This window comes from Hoplias malabaricus, chromosome 2 (assembly GCF_029633855.1).
Source record: "Hoplias malabaricus isolate fHopMal1 chromosome 2, fHopMal1.hap1, whole genome shotgun sequence".
Classification (NCBI taxonomy): domain Eukaryota; kingdom Metazoa; phylum Chordata; class Actinopteri; order Characiformes; family Erythrinidae; genus Hoplias; species Hoplias malabaricus.
The window spans coordinates 73139517-73160306 of NC_089801.1; the positions used below are offsets into that span (position 1 = coordinate 73139517).

At 42.4% G+C, this 20790-nt stretch overlaps 2 protein-coding genes across 3 annotated transcripts; one reads left to right on the plus strand and one right to left on the minus strand.

Annotated features, from left to right (window-relative positions):
* Positions 1–2072: 2072 nt before the first annotated feature.
* Positions 2073–9402, minus strand: gemin8 (gem (nuclear organelle) associated protein 8). Of its 2 annotated transcripts, XM_066661311.1 has the most exons (5): positions 9231–9402; positions 6032–6272; positions 4574–4723; positions 4391–4470; positions 2073–2899 (listed from the first exon to the last, which is right to left on the minus strand). In XM_066661311.1, the coding sequence occupies exons 1-5, from the start codon at positions 9231–9233 to the stop codon at positions 2768–2770; spliced, it is 606 nt and encodes a 201-aa protein (XP_066517408.1). In that variant the 5' UTR covers positions 9234–9402; the 3' UTR covers positions 2073–2767. The 2 variants fall into 2 exon arrangements, with proteins under 2 accessions (XP_066517408.1, XP_066517407.1); XM_066661310.1 differs by lacking the exon at positions 4391–4470 and having other exon boundaries at positions 2079–2899.
* A 521-nt stretch (positions 9403–9923) lies between these two features.
* Positions 9924–19346, plus strand: LOC136685116 (splicing factor U2AF 35 kDa subunit-like). Its single transcript, XM_066659297.1, has 8 exons — positions 9924–9996; positions 11402–11489; positions 13627–13693; positions 15552–15601; positions 16451–16549; positions 17539–17672; positions 18852–18944; positions 19076–19346. Exons 1-8 carry the CDS (start codon positions 9953–9955, stop codon positions 19185–19187), a joined length of 687 nt encoding a protein of 228 aa, XP_066515394.1. The 5' UTR covers positions 9924–9952; the 3' UTR covers positions 19188–19346.
* Positions 19347–20790: the final 1444 nt, after the last annotated feature.

The following is a 20790-nucleotide window of genomic DNA, read 5'->3' on the forward strand; positions in this document are numbered from 1 at the left end:
TGCACAGAATATGAATAAGCACAGGAAGCTTGACAGATCAGTTTTGATATAGTGCCCATGTCCAAAACCTACTGAGGTCCTAGCAGCAGTATTTGTGCTTTTTTTATATGAAAAGTAATATGTTTCTATGTATGAAATGCCATTGGCTGGTGGTTTGAATGCACTGGAACAAATTCTTTGCAAAACCTTGATGTATTCCTCGTAAAAATCATTCACAGAATTTGAACAGAATGTAGAAATGGCCTCGACAGAACAGTCGATTGGACACTCAGTATAAATTAAACACCACACAACCCCTCTAGCCGAGAGCAGTGCAAACTTGAGCGCTGAAATTGTACTGAGTAAGAATGACTGCCCGAAGAAGGCCGAAGGAATATAAATTGCCGGATGCTGGGAGAAAAGTAGCCATGACAACCAGAATCCGGGCAGGCTGGGAACTCTATTCAAGTTTGGGCCGTTTGGTACAATGCCAAAGGTCCCCCCGAGTGGGGAAACACACAGAAGAGCTAACAAGAGCCAGGAGCTGCTGCTTGTGGAGCCGATGGCCAACTTCTATTCGCCCACATTTATGGTCTGATTTTTCTTTAGCAACTTTTTCATGCGTTTGAACGGGTGTATGCTTTCTGTTAATTATCAAGAGGTAAACCATAATGTAATGGCTGGATATTCCAGAAAAAATAGGCGAGGTGGCTTACTGTTTGTCTGGTAAGGTTTCATGAGAAAGAAAGAAATATAACAGCCAGCACAATCAAAAAAATAATCAAAGCATTATAACAGCAATGGCTCGTGCTCTAAAATCTATATCCTTTTTCCTAATTAGCTGTGCCCAAAACCCAACACCTGTGAAGGACTGGTGCCCCCTCCAGGGTGTATTCCCGCCTTGCGCCCAATGATTCCAGGTAGGCTCTGGACCCACCGAGACCCTGAACTGGATAAGGGTTACAGATAATGAATGAATGAATGAATATTACAAAATACATTCTTGAACCTCTCTAATGGAATGAGAATCCTTTAAGGTGCACCCAGTGCTGATAAACTGAGTGTCAAAAAGTCAAACCTAAGACAGTTATTAAGTTATTAGTTATTAGGTTTCTATCACCATTACCTTAAGCTTTGACAAGTTCCTTTAGACTTGAACCTTTTAAACCAAAACAAGCAAAATTACTTTACTTATACCCTCACACCTGAAGGTTGTGGGGTCGAGTACCACTCCAGGGGACTGTCTGTGAGGAGTGTGGTGTGTTCTCCCTGTGTCTGCGTGGGTTTCCTCCGGGTGACTGTCTGTGAGGAGTGTGGTGTGTTCTCCCTGTGTCTGCGTGGGTTTCCTCCGGGTGACTGTCTGTGAGGAGTGTGGTGTGTTCTCTCTGTGTCTGCGTGGGTTTCCTCCGGGTGACTGTCTGTGAGGAGTGTGGTGTGTTCTCCCTGTGTCTGCGTGGGTTTCCTCCCACACTCCAAAAACACACGTTGGTAGGTGGACTGGAGACTCAAAAGTGTCCGTAGGTGTGAGTGTGTGAGCGAATGTGCAAGTGCGAGCGTGTTGCCCTGTGAAGGACTGGCGCCCCTTCCAGGGTATATTACCACCGTGCGCCCAATGATTCCAGGTAGGACCCACCCTGAACTGGATAAGGGTTACAGATAATGGATGGATGGATGGATATACCCTCACAAATCCTGTAGAATTTTGTAAAAATTCACTTAATAACAAATGTTCCTTGGTGCTCAGGTTGGACACTTATTTGGCATTCAAATTTAAACTATGTGGAATCTAAACTTTACATTGATTCTTCATTATTGAAACACTGAAGTGACAATCTATGAAAGGGTTAAAGAAAGAAAACTGTTCTTCTATGGCATCACTCCCCCCCACACCATTCGATAAATAAATAAATAAATAAATAGATAGATAGATAGATAGATAGATAGATAGATAGATAGATAGATAGATAGATAGATAGATAGATAGATAGATAGATAGATAGATAGATAGATAGATAGATAGATAGATAAAACCCTCTTAGGAAATTATGTATGACACCAAATGACTATGGCACTTTACAATTAAAGTTCCTTATAAAGACATTTTTTTTTATTTCAAACCCAATAGTTGGAAAACAATCGTAAACAAACCTGAACACAATAATCAATACAAAAATATGTATTTTTTAAAAATGCACTAGAAAGTGTGAGGACTTCCAAACTCTCCTCAGAGCAGAGGAAATGAGGAGGATAGAGGATGCAGACGAATAGCATTGGGCTGAGAATGTGGGGGAGGCGCTGACCTAGTTAGTGAGAATGGGCCGCAGTGGAAAAAGAGTTGTGCTGTGATGCATGCAGCATCTGCATCATTCATAGAGTTTGAAGGTGGAAATATTTCAGTGATGAACAGCAAAGTGTGAAATTAGAAACGTAGCAGGACAGACACATTCCATTAGTGACCAGTGGGAGGATGAACTAACTAAAGCCCCTTTTCCTTCGGCCTAGAAATACACTGTACATTTCATCATTCACACCTCAGTTATGACAGAAATTAAACGAATGAGCTTCTGAAATCCGTACGGGAATTTATTGTCTGCTGAATCAACTGTGCGCTACAACAGCTGCAGAAAATAATCAGGAATTTCCAACAGCAGCTTGAGTCTCCACTAAAGGTTTAAAGGAATAACAGGCCAGTACTTCGGCTGCTTGCGATCGCAGTTGCGGTCAAACATGAGCTGCATGGCCGTCTCCATGCCTTGGATCTTGGCAGCATCTTTGCCGTAAAGCTTCTTCATCTCCGCGCTCCTCCTCTCGCCCGGCCGCTCAGTTGGGGGCTGAGTGCTGCGCCACGAAACCCGGCGTAGATCCTGGTCAGCCAACACATACGCTTCCTGCCGCTCTGCCTCCATCTGCTGTTGTTTCTCTGTAAAGAGAAAATTGTAAAGTGATAAGCGTTTAAGAAACATTTGCAGGTTCAGAATTTGACCAAATATATTTCCAATTACAATGGGAAAATCCTATTGACAGCAGTTACATCGACCAGTTAAAAATGATTTTCAAACCTCTACTGAACACATCTGATTCACTTTATCAAAGCAATTTAGATTGACTGGATACTATTAAAACTGAAATAAAGCCCAGTTCGCGGAAATAATTATCACTTTTGGCCTGAATATAGCAGCTACCATTGGAAAATTAGAGACTATTATTTATTTATTTAACATTCAATCAAAACACCTGTTAAGAACACATTCAAGTGATGGAGGTGGCTTTTCTTTTAAAGCATAGTAGATAACACCACTCACTTAAATGCAACAGACCAGCGTTCAATTTCCAGGGCAAGTACACCATACCAATAACTGTCCTTGGACTAGACTCTCAACATTAGAACCTATATCTGTAACATGAGAAGCATAATAAAACTTTTGGAAATCTTTATAACAATTATCTTGAAAATAAAATAAAAACATTTTTTTAAAATCTAATAATGGAGTGGGAAAACACTGAGCTAAAAAAAGATTTGTGAAGTTTCTTTGTTATATATTTATTTGTTTTCTAATTTTCGTAGCTCTTATCTTGACCTCAATTTTAAAAAGCCATTAACGAAGGCCAATAGGCATCAGACACAGACTACAGGAGGTCCTCGGGTTACGTCAGTCCCGAGTTACGATGTTTCGTGGTTACGACACATCTCCCATTTACTGTATAAGGCCTTGTTTCGACATACGTGGTTTTTGCGTCGTAAACGTCGTAACATGAACTTCGTGTTTGGTGTGCGCGGCGGAAGAATACACGGTTACGCGGCTCGGGACCGAGGAGGATAGGTGTTAGGATAGGATAAGTGCGTACAGTGTGTTATTTACATACAGTATGTACGTATGTTCCGACTTACACCGAAAATCGGTTTACGACGCGACGTAGGAACGGATCAACGACGTAAGTCGAGGACCCCCTGTATTCTATTTCTACTATTATTTGCAAAGACCTTAACTTACTTTAACCTAATCAACACACTATGGCAGTGCAGTATTCAACGGCACAGAAGAGTTGAAAACAATGGAGAAATAGTCTAGCACAGGAAACAATGGACTGTGAAGCAGTAAGATAAGCAGGCTGCTGGTCAATGTGCATGACTCTGACGTCCAGGAGAATCTGAACTGTGCAGGCAGCAGCACAGCGAGTTGCTCAGTGTGACAGTGGGGACACTCATGAGGATAATGAGCTTCCCCATTTCTGCCTCCTATCTAATGGACTCTAGCATAAAGGGCTCATCTGTGCAAAACAAATTGAGGAAGACTTTTTGTGCTAGATTTGATGTGCCTTGGAACAATGACCTTAAGCCGGCCGATATGAGCCACTGTTTTCTTGCTGGGGTGGAAAACAAAGGTCAGTACTCTTTATTTGAGCAGAATACCTTTTGGCTGCTGTGTGTCCAGAGTTCCAGTTGCATTTTTGGAGCCAGAAAAAGAGGAGTGCATTGGAAAAATGGGACAACTAAAATAAATAGCCAGTCAGGAAAGGGTTAGTAAATAGCAGGAATATTTTCCACAGAACTACAAAACTGTAACCTGCTGCTGTCACATGCACAGACACTCACTCAGCTCCTCCCTGTGTTGCTCTGTCTGAGCGAAGAACTGCCGTAGCTCAGCGGAGATGTCCATGCTGCTGACGTTGCATTCAATCTCACTTTCGTCTGAACTCTGTGTCTCCTCCTCGTCCTCGCTCTCTCGCTCATCGTCCTGCAGAGCTGCAACAAGTCGGTTATGGAAAATCCTGTCAGGCTTTTTTTCTTAAAAACAATGTGCTCTATCAAACAATGTTCTCTCAAAGTGGTACACACAAGTTTTATATAATCCTCTTGTGGCTGCTGTTCAGAATTTGAGTTGAGCGTATTATTAAATTGCATTATAATATATTTTTATTTTTTAAAATCTATTAACATTTAGATTAATTAAAAGAACATTGAGCTTGAAGCTTAAGCTTTACTGAGATAAATACAGGCAGTTGAAAATCATAATTCAAGACATATTCCCTGTTTGTAATTTAAAAGAATCTATTAAAAGTGTTTTTGTAAAAGTTCAGTAACAAAGTCATGGTATTTCTGTCTGTAATCTGGAACAACACCTAGGCCAATCCCCCTATCTAGCCTAGACAGTTCATTCATTATCTGTAACCCTTATCCAGTTCAGGGCGGCTGTGGGTCCAGAGACTACCTGGAATCATTGGGCGCAAGGCGGGAACACACCCTGGAGGGGGCGCCAGTCCTTCACAGGGCAACACAGACACACCCATTCACACCTACGGACATTTTTGAGTCTCCAATCCACCTACCAACGTATGTTTTTGGACTGTGGGAGGAAACGGGAGCACCCGGAGGAAACCCACGCAGACACAGGGAGAACACACCACACTCCTCACAGATAGTCACCCTGAGGAAACCCACGCAGACACAGAGAGAACACACCACACTCCTCACAGACAGTCACCCGGAGGAAACCCACGCAGACACGGAGAACACACCACACTCCTCACAGACAGTCACCCGGAGGAAACCCACACAGACACAGGGAGAACACACCACACTCCTCAGACAGTCACCCGGAGGAAACCCACGCAGACACAGGGAGAACACACCACACTCCTCAGACAGTCACCCAGAGGAAACCCATGCAGACACAGGGAGAACACACCACACTCCTCAGACAGTCACCCGGAGCGGGACTCGAACCCACAACCTCCAGGTCTCTGGAGCAGTGACAGAGACACTACCTGCTGCACCACCGTGTCAATAAAGAAGCCACAAAAAAAAAGAAATTTTATATAACACCATAAGTTTTTTTTAACAGTGTCAGGCATAAACATCTATGTACTGTAATTATGTCTGTAGACACACTGCAGTTACTCATAGTTGATAACCACAAACACTTCACATGCTACATTTTTTAGTACATAGCAAAATATGACAAAACAGTTTGAGGAATGTACAGCTTATTCATTTGTTAAATTTTACACTTTACAGATGTGATGAGAAATGTTTATGATACTGCGGCCCTACCTTCCACTTCCCTTCTGCCCTGTCTCTTTGCTCTACCCTCGCTCTCGTCACTGTGCCAGTCAGAGTAGCGAGGCAGGGCAGCGGGGAACACAGGGTATAACGCAGGTCCATAAGCAGCTTGCAAGGCTTTGCTGTATGCTCTGCGGTGTCTCTGTTGCCAGCTCATAGCCTGCTGGTAATGCTGCCAGTAACGAGCATAGACAGGGTGGGCATACCATGCATCCATGTCCCATTGACTGGCCTGTGATGGAAGATAAGTACATTTGAGAGGTCATCCAGATATACACTGGGACAAACTGACAGATTAAAGGCAAGTAAACATAAAGATTCTGTATATAATTTTGTGATTTCAGTCTTTTTTTTTAATTCAGAAAATGATTCCTCCTTCGCTAGCTCTCCAGTGTGTTTGCATCCTAGAAAAAGTAAAAAAATAAAAATAAAAAAAAAACAGGAAAAAAGTGGCTTAGACTGAGAAACAACACAGAATGGTGCCTCTGAGGGAGCACTGAAGGGAGAGGTGTGTTAGCCTTATTGCCAAGTTTAAACATCAGTCATTTTTCTCCACAATCATATACAGCACTGTTAAAAAGGAGCAGTCAGTCATTTTTACTCCCAACTGCATTGTTCCAAAAACAGTCTCACACAGGAAGATTCAGACAGCCTGTCTCACGGACCTGCAGGCCAGTGCTTTCAAGCTGGGGTAAGAGGACACAAAGTTGGGGTAGGGTGCAGTAATTGCAGAAACACAGATGAGGGGGCGGGACATTTTTAAAGTCTCAGCTCTTGTCAGATAAAGCAGGGAAAAAAATCACAGAAAAAACAACCAAAAACAAGATTGGGATGTTGTTTCGCATTTCTTGGGTTATCCAGTTTTGTGTCTGGAGCCTACACAGACACTCCTCACAGAGAGTCACCCGGAGGAAACACACACAGACACAGGGAGAACACACCACACTCCTCACAGAGAGTCACCCGGAGGAAACACACACAGACACAGGGAGAACACACCACACTCCTCACAGGCAGTCACCCGGAGGAAACTCACGCAGACACAGGGAGAACACACCACACTCCTCACAGACAGTCACCCGGAGGAAACCCACGCAGACACAGGGAGAACACACCACACTCCTCACAGACAGTCACCTGGAGGAAACCCACACAGACACAGGGAGAACACACCACATTCCTCACAGACATTCACCCGGAGGAAACACACACAGACACAGGGAGAACACACCACACTCCTCACAGACAGTCACCTGGAGGAAACCCACACAGACACAGGGAGAACACACCACACTCCTCACAGACAGTCACCCGGAGGAAACACACACAGACACAGGGAGAACACACCACACTCCTCACAGACAGTCACCCGGAGGAAACACACACAGATACAGAGAGAACACACCACACTCCTCACAGACAGTCACCCGAAGGAAACCCACACAGACACAGGGAGAACACACCACACTCCTCACAGACAGTCACCCGGAGGAAACACACACAGATACAGAGAGAACACACCACACTCCTCACAGACAGTCACCCGGAGGAAACACACACAGACACAGGGAGAACACACCACACTCCTCACAGAGAGTCACCCGGAGGAAACACACACAGACACAGGGAGAACACACCACACTCCTCACAGGCAGTCACCCGGAGGAAACTCACGCAGACACAGGGAGAACACACCACACTCCTCACAGACAGTCACCCGGAGGAAACCCACGCAGACACAGGGAGAACACACCACACTCCTCACAGACAGTCACCTGGAGGAAACCCACACAGACACAGGGAGAACACACCACATTCCTCACAGACATTCACCCGGAGGAAACACACACAGACACAGGGAGAACACACCACACTCCTCACAGACAGTCACCTGGAGGAAACCCACACAGACACAGGGAGAACACACCACACTCCTCACAGACAGTCACCCGGAGGAAACACACACAGACACAGGGAGAACACACCACACTCCTCACAGACAGTCACCCGGAGGAAACACACACAGATACAGAGAGAACACACCACACTCCTCACAGACAGTCACCCGAAGGAAACCCACACAGACACAGGGAGAACACACCACACTCCTCACAGACAGTCACCCGGAGGAAACACACACAGATACAGAGAGAACACACCACACTCCTCACAGACAGTCACCCGGAGGAAACACACACAGACACAGGGAGAACACACCACACTCCTCACAGAGAGTCACCCGGAGGAAACACACACAGACACAGGGAGAACACACCACACTCCTCACAGGCAGTCACCCGGAGGAAACTCACGCAGACACAGGGAGAACACACCACACTCCTCACAGACAGTCACCCGGAGGAAACCCACGCAGACACAGGGAGAACACACCACACTCCTCACAGACAGTCACCTGGAGGAAACCCACACAGACACAGGGAGAACACACCACATTCCTCACAGACATTCACCCGGAGGAAACACACACAGACACAGGGAGAACACACCACACTCCTCACAGACAGTCACCTGGAGGAAACCCACACAGACACAGGGAGAACACACCACACTCCTCACAGACAGTCACCCGGAGGAAACACACACAGACACAGGGAGAACACACCACACTCCTCACAGACAGTCACCCGGAGGAAACACACACAGATACAGAGAGAACACACCACACTCCTCACAGACAGTCACCCGAAGGAAACCCACACAGACACAGGGAGAACACACCACACTCCTCACAGATGGGAAACCCACTGATTTTTTTTCATGAACCTGCATTTTACATTATAATTGACCACATACAGCTCACCACCAAGGAAGCATCTATGAGGAACAAGGTACATAATTCGAATAAACCTGCACTTGACGTTGAACGCGGAACAACACCGTAACAGCTCATTATTTTCCTAAGCACTGAAAATGGGTTTTAAATAATATCTTCAATTTCAAGCACAATTTCAAGCACATCCTTCATCAAATTCGAGCTCGTTTGACTATTTTAAGCGGGGATATTCAGAGCATTTGTTTCTCATGAAGTCACTGCCCAGACTTTAGTCTTAAGTTATTAGAGTGGTATAAATTCCCCTCCGGTTCTCCTCTTCTGAAGAGGTTAAGGCTGTCCTCAATCGATGTAGTGAACTAAACAATTCTCACTTACGAAAGAGAACATGACCCTTACCATGGCCACAACGTGGTCTTTACAAGGTGAGGCTTGGATAAGACAGATGAGGAGTTATCTTACTTCCACTGTGTGGTGTAACATGTGAAAACGGAGAGTTTTCTGTTAAAAATAAAGAAGAAACGGTCATAGCTTCAGTACCACGAGAGTGTCCCTTGTGCGGGGGATTGTGGGTAATTTAACCGACAAATAAAAAGGCGCTGCGCTGTAATATGTTCATGTTTGTGCTTAAACTACTACTACTACTACTACTACTACTACTAATAATAATAATAATAATAATAATAATAATAATGATAATAATAATAATGATAATAATAATAATAACAAAAACACAACAACGATAAAAAAATATAATTTTTATAATAATATATTACTACTAACTAAACACAAAAAATGCTGCAAATAATTTTATCAGAAAATAGAATTCACATTCAATTTATTATTATTATTATTATTGTTGTTGTTGTTGTTATTGTTTTTCTTCTTAATCTTCATTTTCTTCTTCTTATTGTTAGTATTATTATATTGGTCTTGTTTTTATTAAATTTTTATTTAATTTATTAAATGCTACTTGTTTATTTACCTAAAGTATGATGACGTGTAAAAGCTGAAACTAAATTCACCTGTAGATTTTAGGGGACTTTAGTCGAACGCGGGTCTTTTAGATGTGTATTCGGTTTCTTGGTGATGAAGTGCGCAGGCGCATTGATAGGCGGAAAATGGCGGAGTATCTGGCGTCGATTTTCGGCACAGAGAAAGATAAGTAAGTAAAACTCTCAGAACCGGGTCCCGGTTTTCACTGACTCTGGGGGAACGTGTGAGTGCTGCGGGAGCGGACCGGGTGCGTTGTAGAGTTCAGACCAGAACCCACACACCAGAACTTTACCACTTATATAAAGTGCAGTGCAGCGCTCAGCCCGAGGAATAGGCTGCTGTTCATCTTTAACACACAGACTTTAAACAGCAAGCTACCTGCTTAATTATCTTCTTTTTTTCTTTTTGTAACGGTAACTGTAGCTCGCCGGTGTGTTTTATTTATTTATTTTTCTTGATTTCCTGCTCTCACAGCTCCAGCTAAATGTTCATTACTGCCTCACACACTAATGATCAACATTGCATTAATGTACATCGTGTCTCATTACAGCCTCATCTTCTAAGCTTCAGCACATTGTAAAGGAAGCAAAACCTTACGTGGTCCACTTACTCAGTACATTTATTTCCCTTCAGAAAAAGATCTGTAGAATCACGTGGATCGCATTCAGAAAAACTAAGGTTAAAAGATATTTGCTGCTCAGTTTCTGTTTTAAAACGTCAACATCAGTTCAGCAGCGGTCTGTCTAATGAAGATAGTTATTCTAGTAAAGTATCTCCCTAAAGGAAATGCTATGAAAACATACAAAGAGCCCTCAAGTGTGCTCCATGCCTTATTTTATTCTAAATATTTAAGTGGCATTTTTATATGTTATTAATGCGTTGTTTTTTTTTTACCACTGAGTGTTGCTCATCTGCTCATAACTGTATGATGCCTTAATGTTCACGTTTTGCTTTAATGCATATACTTCTTTATTCATTCATTCTTTTATTCATTATCTGTAACCCTTATCCTGTTCAGGGTCGCGGTGGGTCCAGAGCCTACCTGGAATCATTGGGTGCAAGGCGGGAATACACCCTGGAGGGGGCGCCAGTCCTTCACAGGGCCACACACATTCACACCTACGGACAATTTTGAGTCGCCAGTCCACCTACCAACATGTGTTTTTGGACTGTGGGAGGAAACCGGAGCACCCGGAGGAAACCCACGTGGACACAAGGAGAACACACCAACTCCTCTACTTCTTTATTTTAATCACTATTTGACAGTACCATGTGACTATTAAACAAAGACAAATATGCTACAGATTATTACTGAAGCACTATAAAATATCTTTTGCCCTGTGAAGGACTGGCGCCCCCTCCAGGGTGTATTCCCACCTTGTGCCCATTGATTCCAGGTAGGCTCTGGACACACTGCGACCCTGAATTGGATAAGGGTTACAGATAATGAATGAATGAATGAATATAAAATATCTTGCCAATTTTTTTCTCTTTATAATACCAGATATTTTTTTATGAGCAAAGAGCAAAAATAATGCTTGTCTGTGTCTTGTTTGTGTCTTGTCCTCACCCAGGGTTAACTGCTCCTTCTATTTTAAAATTGGAGCATGTCGCCATGGAGACCGCTGCTCCAGACTACACAACAAACCAACCTTCAGTCAGGTATGTGTTTCCTTTGCTGAACTTCATGCTCATCAGGCATCAGTCAGTCAGTGATGCCTGTAAACAACACAATGCATCATATGTATTATATGTAAACACAACTAGGGGGAAAACAACTTGCACTCTTCACCCTTATCCCACTATTTTTCTTTCAGCAAAATGAATCCCAAGACTTTGATTGTTAGAGCCCATGTCCTTCTCTTGACTAGAGGCTTGAACACTTATTGTTGTACAGTGATCCCTCATTTTTCGCAGGAGATGCGTTCCAAGACCACCCACGGAAAACGAATTTCCGCAAAGTAAAGGAAAGTTATGTATTTAACGAGTTTTTGGATTTTTAAATCCCTCCCTGTTACTGTTAACATACATACATTTCAAAATACCAATCACAGGCCAGAATACAAAATGGAAGTCTGTGATTCGTCATCACTAACTTTTGCATCAATCACAGCCCCTCTTACAACGCACTTCGCCACTGAGGCGGGTGGCTGGCATTCTCTTGACAAAGGATATGTGCGTGGGTAGCTTACACCCGTGTTTACACTACGGCATCGCATCCGATGGTGCTGAATTTATTTTTGTTTGTTGTTAATGAAATAACACTAGTTTTGTTTTTTCAAGGCTAGGAAAGTGTTTATTATTAATATTTTATAGGATTTCATGAAACATTTTGGGTGTTCATTATCAAGAGAGAGAGGCAAAAAGGGGCAGATGAAAACATTAATCTATGCACCAATCACAATTGAATCTCTCCAATTGCCCCAATCACATGTCGTCTTACTGCACACTGTGTCAGCAAGAAGTTACTGTGCAGTAAAATGCATGTCGTCTGCTACCAAGAGGACGCACAGGGTCTACTCCATTATTCAGATCAATAACATATAGAATAATAAATGAACTAAAAAGTAAAACAAAATCATAAAGATTTGTGCATTCTTCTTTGCTGACAACAAGCTAATAACAGCAAAAACTAAGAATTTTATGAGATTTTAATGGATTTAATGAAATATTTTGGCTATTCATCTTTCACGGTTTTCCTAGATTTTCCCTCAATATCCGTGATATAGCGGCCATAAGCCCCCTTGAAAAAACCCGTGAAACCTGCGAAAGATGTGAGGGATTACTGTACACTAAACTGTTCTTTACACAGTGTTTAGTTACTTCTGATTGGCCCAACTCCTTTACATGCCAAGTGTTCTAAAGAAGGTGAGATGCATTTTTGGAGGAAACACTGTTTTTCAGACCACAACAAAAAAAATGAAGAAGCAGAATGTCTTGTGATAAATGTTTTGCTTCTCACAGAGATTGCCAAACAGTGACATTGTGTAGGGTAACTCCAGAATAAACAAAAGCTCTGACCCTGTTTACATGAGGTTATTTCATGAGACTAATATGTGCATTGTTCCTCCAGGTGCTCGGTTTCCTCCCACAGTCCAAAAACACACGTTGGTAGGTGGATTGGCGACTCAAAAGTGTCCGTAGGTGTGAGTGTGTGAGTGAATGTGTGAGTGTGTGTTGCCCTGTGAAGGACTGGTGCCCCTTCCATGGTGTATTCCCGCCTTGCGCCAAATGATTCCAGGTAGGCTCTGGACCCACCGCGACCCTGAATTGGATAAAGGTTACAGATAATGAATGAATGAATGAATGAATAATATGTGTATTATTTCCTGATAAGAATTTAAGTGCATGTATTTAGGGTCTCTGGTTACTCACTATGATATTATGTGGCATGTAATGCACAAATCAGCTCTTAGTTTCATCCAGGCACCAACTCCGTGAAAAGCCTCCTCTCAGTCTTATGTCGTGTTCATTGGGATGTTAACGGCAGGTCTGGGTCATCAGGTATGGCTTGGGGTGATGGCTGCATTTACACTACTTGACATCTGGCTAGAATGTGTCTCAGACCACCTCCTGAAGTTGTTTGTGTGAATATGTTTCAGATGCATCTTGGGTGCACATGCCCCTGCATCTGGATGTTTATCTGCATGCGTAAACAAGGTCTCAGTTTGATTTCCAACTGATTTTATTTATGGAGATGCCAGCACCATCCAGGGGAAACCTTGATTTTGAATTTCTGTTAGTCTTGTTATAACTTGATCTAAACTGATTGTTTTATTTTATTTATTTCTGTTTTCAGACCATCTTGATTCAGAACATTTACAGGACCCCTCAGAACAGTGCTCAGACGGCAGATGCTTCTCGCTGTAAGTCTCTTTATCTTATATGTACTGCCAGTCTGGAGTTTCTTCATGTTTATTTCAGCCCAGAACTATGGTCCATCGGCAGCTGTGTGGTTAATGAGAAGCAGATGCATCTGGTTGATCTCGCTTTTGCACGACTCGCAAAGTTAATGCATGAAATCTTAATCTTGATTTCAGTTAAAAGCACCTATTTATGTTTTGGCCCCTGCTGATAATAGCAGTAATTTGTGAAGGTTGTTTGTGATTGATTATAATAATCAACAGGAGGCACTGCAGTGTAGTTTCATACCTCCAGCCTTTCCTGTGGAATACCATGCCTCAAATGGCCAAGGGTTGTAGCCACTTTCAAAAAATAGAGAGAGTAGAGTGGCAGTCTCTGATGAACTTCAAACTGGGGACCTCTGACTGCTTTATATGTGGCCCCTCACAAACAATTTGTTGTAGTTAGTACAATACATTGATATTTAAATTTATAATCATTTGCACTTTAATATGTTCAGTGCTTGGAAGCATGGGGTCATGGTTAAAAAAAGTATGAACATTTCTGTAAGATAATTACATGTTCTGCCTCGATCTGCTACAGAATGCGTTAGAATATTGGGGGCGGGAAGAAGAAAAACATTCTCACAAACAGCATTTTTTAAACAACGTCACTCCATCCACACAAAGCATGAATAGAAAATATGAATACCAGCACAGCTGGAGGACCGGGGGTAGAGAGACATCCTTGCCGTGCTGATTTCTGACATTCAGTGTCATTTTTGGTTTCATTTTTTGTGTGTGCTTTGGGTTTTTAATTGTTAATCACAATCAAGGACAGATCAGTATCTCACAAGCCTTGTGTGGGCTACTGACTGAGTCTTGCTTAGAGCCAAGGTAAGTATTAGAAGCTGGTTGATATGAATGTGTTCAGCTACTACTCACGATTAAGACATTGTAGTGTTGACTGCATTTGTTTTTCACCTCAGTGTGTTAATAAATGTTGACAAGTTTTTGTTTTGTTTTTTCTGTTTAGGTTTTTCTTCTTTTCTTTTTTTAATTTACTTTTAAATAATAAGCTGACAGTTGATTAAACTTTTTGGAGTCGAACTGGGCATATGGTTTATTTTTATCATTTGTTCCAAGCCCAACTTCTTATCCTAGTTTAGCTTAACTGTTTATACTGCAGTGATACTAAGCTTTTGTGCCATTCGTAGAGTTTATTTTACAAAAATGTACATTTTGTATTTCAGACCATTGCCCTCTTGAACATATACCATAACCCTCAAAACTCTGCCCAGTCTGCTGATGCTGTAAGTTGCCCCTACACTTGCTTTCAGGACCCCTGCAACATTGACCCAAACATAAGGAATCAGAAAGCCTTCACAACTCAGGAAATAAAAAAAATCATGTCACAATATTCCACAGTAGTGTTACATCAGAGCCTTTCAGTGGCATCGTCTCTAAGGGACTTCTTTTAATTCCAACTGATTTGACTTTCTTTGATTCTAGACGTAGACTTACTGGGCTAATGTCTTGTGTTTTTGTTTGATCACATTTCTAAACCACACGAGCAGTATTGTACACTATTGTATTTGGAGGCCATTATTTTTATTGGGTTTCCTCAACATACACGTCTGTTAAAAGCAGCTGCTGGATGTGTTGGTCACTTGGTTTGCTTTAGAGTGGTTATTCCTATAGCCAGCTTTTCCTTAGCTGTTTGAGATTTGTTTTAATAATCTTCTGGTGGTGGTTAAATTCTGTGCAACCTGCTGTGATAATATTGGTAAAGATACAAAAAAACATCATAAATAGTTTGCCATTCACTATGGTTATTATTTTTTTTGGATGTTTACCCTTTTCCCACGTTTTCTGTTCATAGGTGCTGTCAGCGATGTAGAAATGCAGGAACATTATGATGAATTTTTTGAGGCAAGTTTAATGTACTGGCATTCTACGCTGCATTTAATGAACATCACCGTTTGAGACTCACTGCTGGTCTAGGAAAAAGACACCAGGTGTTCCTTGAGTTCATGGACATTTATGTTTGTGCTGTGCCACAACCAATTTAAGTAGATCCTGGCCGATTCCTATTAATCACCTTGTAACAAAAACATCTCATTGTTTTGAAGAGTAGAAAAATGGATTACAGTAATCCCTCGCTACTTCGCGGTTCATCTTTCACGGATTCACTACTTTGCGGGTTTTTTCAAGGGAGCTTTTTTATTATTTACATGTATTAGACTGGGCCTGTAGGTGACTAAATATATCATTTACAAGTATTTCTTACGTACAGTACATGTGGTGATCATGTCCACATCCGAGTGAAATTTACTGACGCTAAATCACAGCTTAGGAATGACTCTATTAAAGAAACTGGTGGGATATCACATGTAGTTCCAGCTGAAAAACATTATAGAATGACTGTTTAATGCAGAGGGTGGGTTGTTAACAGTAACAGGGAGGGTTTTAAAAGTCCAAATACTCGTTAAATACATAAATATCTTTCCTCTACTTCGCGGAAATTCGTTTGTCGCGGTGGTCTTGGAATGCATCCACCGTGAAAAACGAGGGATCACTGTACTTAACACAATTCCTGTTTAACCTACCAAAAGTTCAGTTTGCCTAAGAAAAACAAAGTTCCAAGTGTTGATGGTCCAGAAAAAGATGTCTATCTCTTATATTTTTCCTTGTGAATTACCGAGTGTTCTTTAGATGCTGTCGTTGCGTAGATAGTTGTGGGGAAACCTTCCTAGTAACACTGAGGCTTTATGTGGTTAGGAAGTCTTCACTGAAATGGAAGAGAAGTATGGAGAGGTGGAGGAGATGAATGTGTGTGACAACCTGGGTGATCACCTGGTTGGAAATGTTTACGTGAAGGCAAGTTTGTAACAGTTGCACCACAGATCTTGCAAACCTGATGAGTAGCTTGTGTAGAGCTCTACTGTACAGCCGGAATCATGCCGTCTACCTGCAGAATTTGTGTGGAAATTCAAATTGATGATAATTTATGGCAACAGATTTTCTAGCACTAAGTGTTTACAGCTAGGGTTTTCAACTCCATTATTTATATGTATCATCATATAAACCACAGTGGTTAATACAGAGCACCAAATTAACAAATGAGTACAGCAACATTCATTCATTATCTGTAACCCTTATCCAGTTCAGGGTCGCGGTGGGTCCAGAGCCTACCTGGAATCATTGGGCGCAAGGGGGGAACACACCCTGGAGGGGGCGCCAGTCCTTCACAGGGCAACACACACACTCTCACATTCACTCACTCACACACACACACCTACGAACACTTTTGAGTCTCCAATCCACCTACCAACGTGTGTTTTTGGAGCGTAGGAGGAAACCCACGCAGACACAGGGAGAACACGCCACACTCCTCACAGACAGTCACCCGGAGTAAACCCACGCAGACACAGAGAGAACACACCACACTCCTCACAGACAGTCACCCAGAGGAAACCCATGCAGACACAGAGAGAACACACCACACTCCTCACAGGCAGTCACCCGGAGGAAACCCACGCAGACACAGGGAGAACACGCCACACTCCTCACAGACAGTCACCCGGAGTGAGACTCGAACCCACAACCCCCAGGTCCCTGGAGCTGTGTGACTGCGACTCATACCTGCTGCTCCACCGTGCCGCTAGTACAGCAACAAAATAATTTATATGTTGTGAATGATAAGTTACATTATTGCTACCCTTTATAGTGTCTAACATAGCCCCTCAGCTGTGCTGCTTGAACTTAAATCATAACTTCAGACACCAAACATGTTGTAACTGGTGTAACAATTGCTGTAAAAGATGCACATTTCCTATTTCAACGACACTGTGTTGATGTTGAAACAGTTTCGGCGTGAGGAGGATGCAGAGAAGGCTGTCATGGATCTAAATAACCGCTGGTTCAACAGTCAGCCCATCCATGCTGAGCTGTCTCCGGTGACTGACTTCAGAGAAGCCTGCTGCAGGCAGTATGAAATGGGGTCAGTCTTATGTTTCTCTCCCCTTCAATCACCCTTTCTATTGCAGTATACGGCATTTTAAAGCATCATCTGTGTAGGATTATACCACTCCAAGTTATAGACATAAAATGCATGTTCAGTACAGTTATTAAACATCGTGATTTATATATCTGTGGTATCGTGGCATGGAAACTGACGCCGTAAAGATTTAATTGATCACTTTTGCAACCTTTAAGCGATTATGGGCCTATCTTTTCCTTCAGAATTTTCCACTGTGTCTGATGTTTACTTATCCCTTAACCTCCATGCTGCCAGGAAAGGTACATTGAGGCAGGTTAAGTTTAATGTATAACAGTGGGCCCAGATGCTGGGCGGGTTGTTTTTCTCACAGCCTATATTTAGGTACCAGCCCTGTAAACTGCATTTTGTGTCATTTGTTAAATTACTCTCAATTCTATAAAACTAGTCCTACACAAGCCAATAAAGCAATATATAATAAATGATGGATTGGAGCAGTTTGTGTTTGGAAAGTGGGATGATCATGAACAGGTATCCTTTAGTACTGTTACTGTTGTAATATGTGACTGCAGTGCTTCTCATGGACTACAGCTCAAGGAAATGTTCATTAATCTGCACTCGCCCTGTAATCATCACACAAGTACAGGGGTTAGACAATGAAACTGAAACACCTGTCATTGTAGTGTGGGAGGTTTCAGGGAGCAGCCTGGTGGCCAATCTTCATTAACTGCACATTGCACCAGTAAGACCATGTGCATCCAATGGTTCAAACATTGTGTCCTGAAGGCGGTGCCGTGTATCAGGACGACAATGCACCAATACACACAGCAAGACTGGTGAAAGATTGGTTTGATGAACATGAAAGTGAAGTTGAACATCTCCCATGGCCTGCACAGTCACCAGATCTAAATATTATTGAGCCACTTTGGGGTGTTTGGGAGGAGAGAGTCAGGAAACGTTTTCCTCCACCAGCATCACGTAGTGACCTGGCCACTATCCTGCAAGAAGAATGGCTTACAATCCCTCTGACCACTGTGCAGGACTTGTATATGTCATTCCCAGGACGAATTGATGCTGTATTGGCCGCAAAAGGAGGCCCTACACCATACTGATAAATTATTGTAGTCTAAAACCACGTGTTTCACTTTCATTGTCCAACCCCTGTATGTTTTCTCACCACAGGGAGTGCACTAGAGGTGGCTTCTGTAACTTCATGCATCTAAAGCCCATCTCTCGAGAGCTGAGGAGGGAACTGTACGGACGACGAAGGAAAATGTATGAAAGTGTCATCATTTATCTCATGATCAATTACTTTGATAAATTAAGGCATTTTAAAAATATCTTTTGTATCCTGATACTGAGGTTCTGCGTTCTTAAACTTTGCATCTTCTTTGTTGTCCTTTCAGACACCGCTCCTGTTCGAGGTCTCGTGATCGCCGCTCTCGTTCACAAGACCGTGGCCGTCGTGATCGGGAGAGAAGGAGATCGAAAGAGCGTGAATGTTCTGGACGGTTTTGAACCAAAACCTGAGCCATTTTTGCTCTTTATTCCTCAGTGTCTCAGCCCTCCTTCCACATGCTAAATGCCCAACATTTGTTCAAGACTCTGGACTTTGTTCTGTCACTCACCTTTTTTTTCCTCTCAATTCTTTTCTGTTGATTTTCTTGGAAGCTTGGTTTCGCAATAAAAGTACATTGTTATTAATCCCTCTGTGTCTGTATTTCAAAGGATTTGTGTTTTAAGTTTGTGGCTGAGGGTCAATGAGTATAATGAGGCTGAGGGTTTCTTTAGACTGTAACTAGTCAGTCTTATAACTTGTTATAAGCTGCAATAAAACACAACAACAGATTTGAAGATATTTGATTTGGCTTTGGAATGAGTTTCCCATGCAGTCCTGTCTTTTTCAATGAGGGAACAAACATGCAACACATTTAATTCCTTCTCAATTCATATTTTTGTGTCTATCAAAATATAGGCAGATACAGGTGATTTAGAAAAGTTGATTTAGTTCGCTAATCTCATTAAAAATGTGAAACTTGTATATTATACTCATTCATTACACACAGACTGATATACTTCAGGTGTTTGTTTCTTTTAATTTAAGGGATAATAACTGACAACTAATGAAAACCCCAAATTCAGATTCTCAGAAAATTAGAATATTGTGAAAAGGTTGAATATTGAAGACACCTGGTGCCACACTCTAATCAGTGAATTAACTCAAAACACCTGCAAAGGCCTTTAAACGTTCTCTCAGTCTAGTTCTGTAGGCTCCACGATCATGGGGAAGACTGCTGTCCAATAGAAGACCACTGACACCTTACACAAGCAGGGCAAGACACAAAAGGTCATTGATAAAGAGACTGCTGTTCACTGAGCTCTGTGTCTAAGCTCATTAATAGAGAGTCGAAAGGAAGGAAAAGATGTGGTAGAAAAAATGTACAAGTGATAACCGCACCCTGGTGAGGACTGTGAAACAAAACCCATTCAAAATGTGAAGAAGATTCACAAAGTCTGGACTGCAGCTGGAATCAGTGCTTCAAGAACCACCACCACACAGACGTATGTAAGGCATGGGTTTCAGCGTCGCATTCCTTGTGTGAAGCCACTCTTGAACAAAAGACAGTGTCAGAAGAGTCTCACCTGTGCTAAAGACAAAAAGGACTGCACTGCTGCTGAGTGGTCCACAGTTATATTCGCTGATGAAAGTAAATGTTGCATTTCCTTTGGAAATAAAGGTCCCAGAGTCTGGAGGAAGAGAGGAGAGGCACAGACTCCATGTTGCTTGAGGTCCAATGTAAAGTTTCCACAGTCAGTGAGGGTTTGGGGTGCCATGTCATCTACTGGTGTTGGTCCAATGTGTTTTCTGAGGTCCAAGGTCAACGCGGCCGTCTACCAGGAAGTTTTAGAGCACTTCATGCTTCCTCCTGCTGACTAACTTCATGAAGATGTGGATTTCGTTTTCCAACAGGACTTGGCACCTGCACACAGTGCTAAAGCCACCAGTACGTGGTTTAAGGACCATGGTCTCCCTGTTCTTAATTGGCCAGCAAACTCGCCTGACCTTAACCCCATAGAAAATCTATGGCGTATTACAAAGAGGAAGGTGCTATACACCAGA

What these genes read in the sequence shown, in the direction of transcription:
- gemin8 (XM_066661310.1), bottom strand. An exon ending in GGGCAGAAGGGAAGTGGAAG is followed by an intron (nt 4,724 to 6,031) that starts GTAGGGCCGCAG and finishes GACTTGTTGCAG; the next exon opens with CTCTGCAGGACGATGAGCGA. An exon ending in GCAACACAGGGAGGAGCTGA is followed by an intron (nt 2,900 to 4,573) that starts GTGAGTGTCTGT and finishes TTCTCTTTACAG; the next exon opens with AGAAACAACAGCAGATGGAG.
- LOC136685116 (XM_066659297.1), top strand. Translation starts at nt 9,953, where the DNA reads ATGGCGGAGTATCTGGCGTCGATTTTCGGCACAGAGAAAGATAA. An exon ending in GACGGCAGATGCTTCTCGCT is followed by an intron (nt 13,694 to 15,551) that starts GTAAGTCTCTTT and finishes TTCTGTTCATAG; the next exon opens with GTGCTGTCAGCGATGTAGAA. An exon ending in ATTATGATGAATTTTTTGAG is followed by an intron (nt 15,602 to 16,450) that starts GCAAGTTTAATG and finishes TTATGTGGTTAG; the next exon opens with GAAGTCTTCACTGAAATGGA.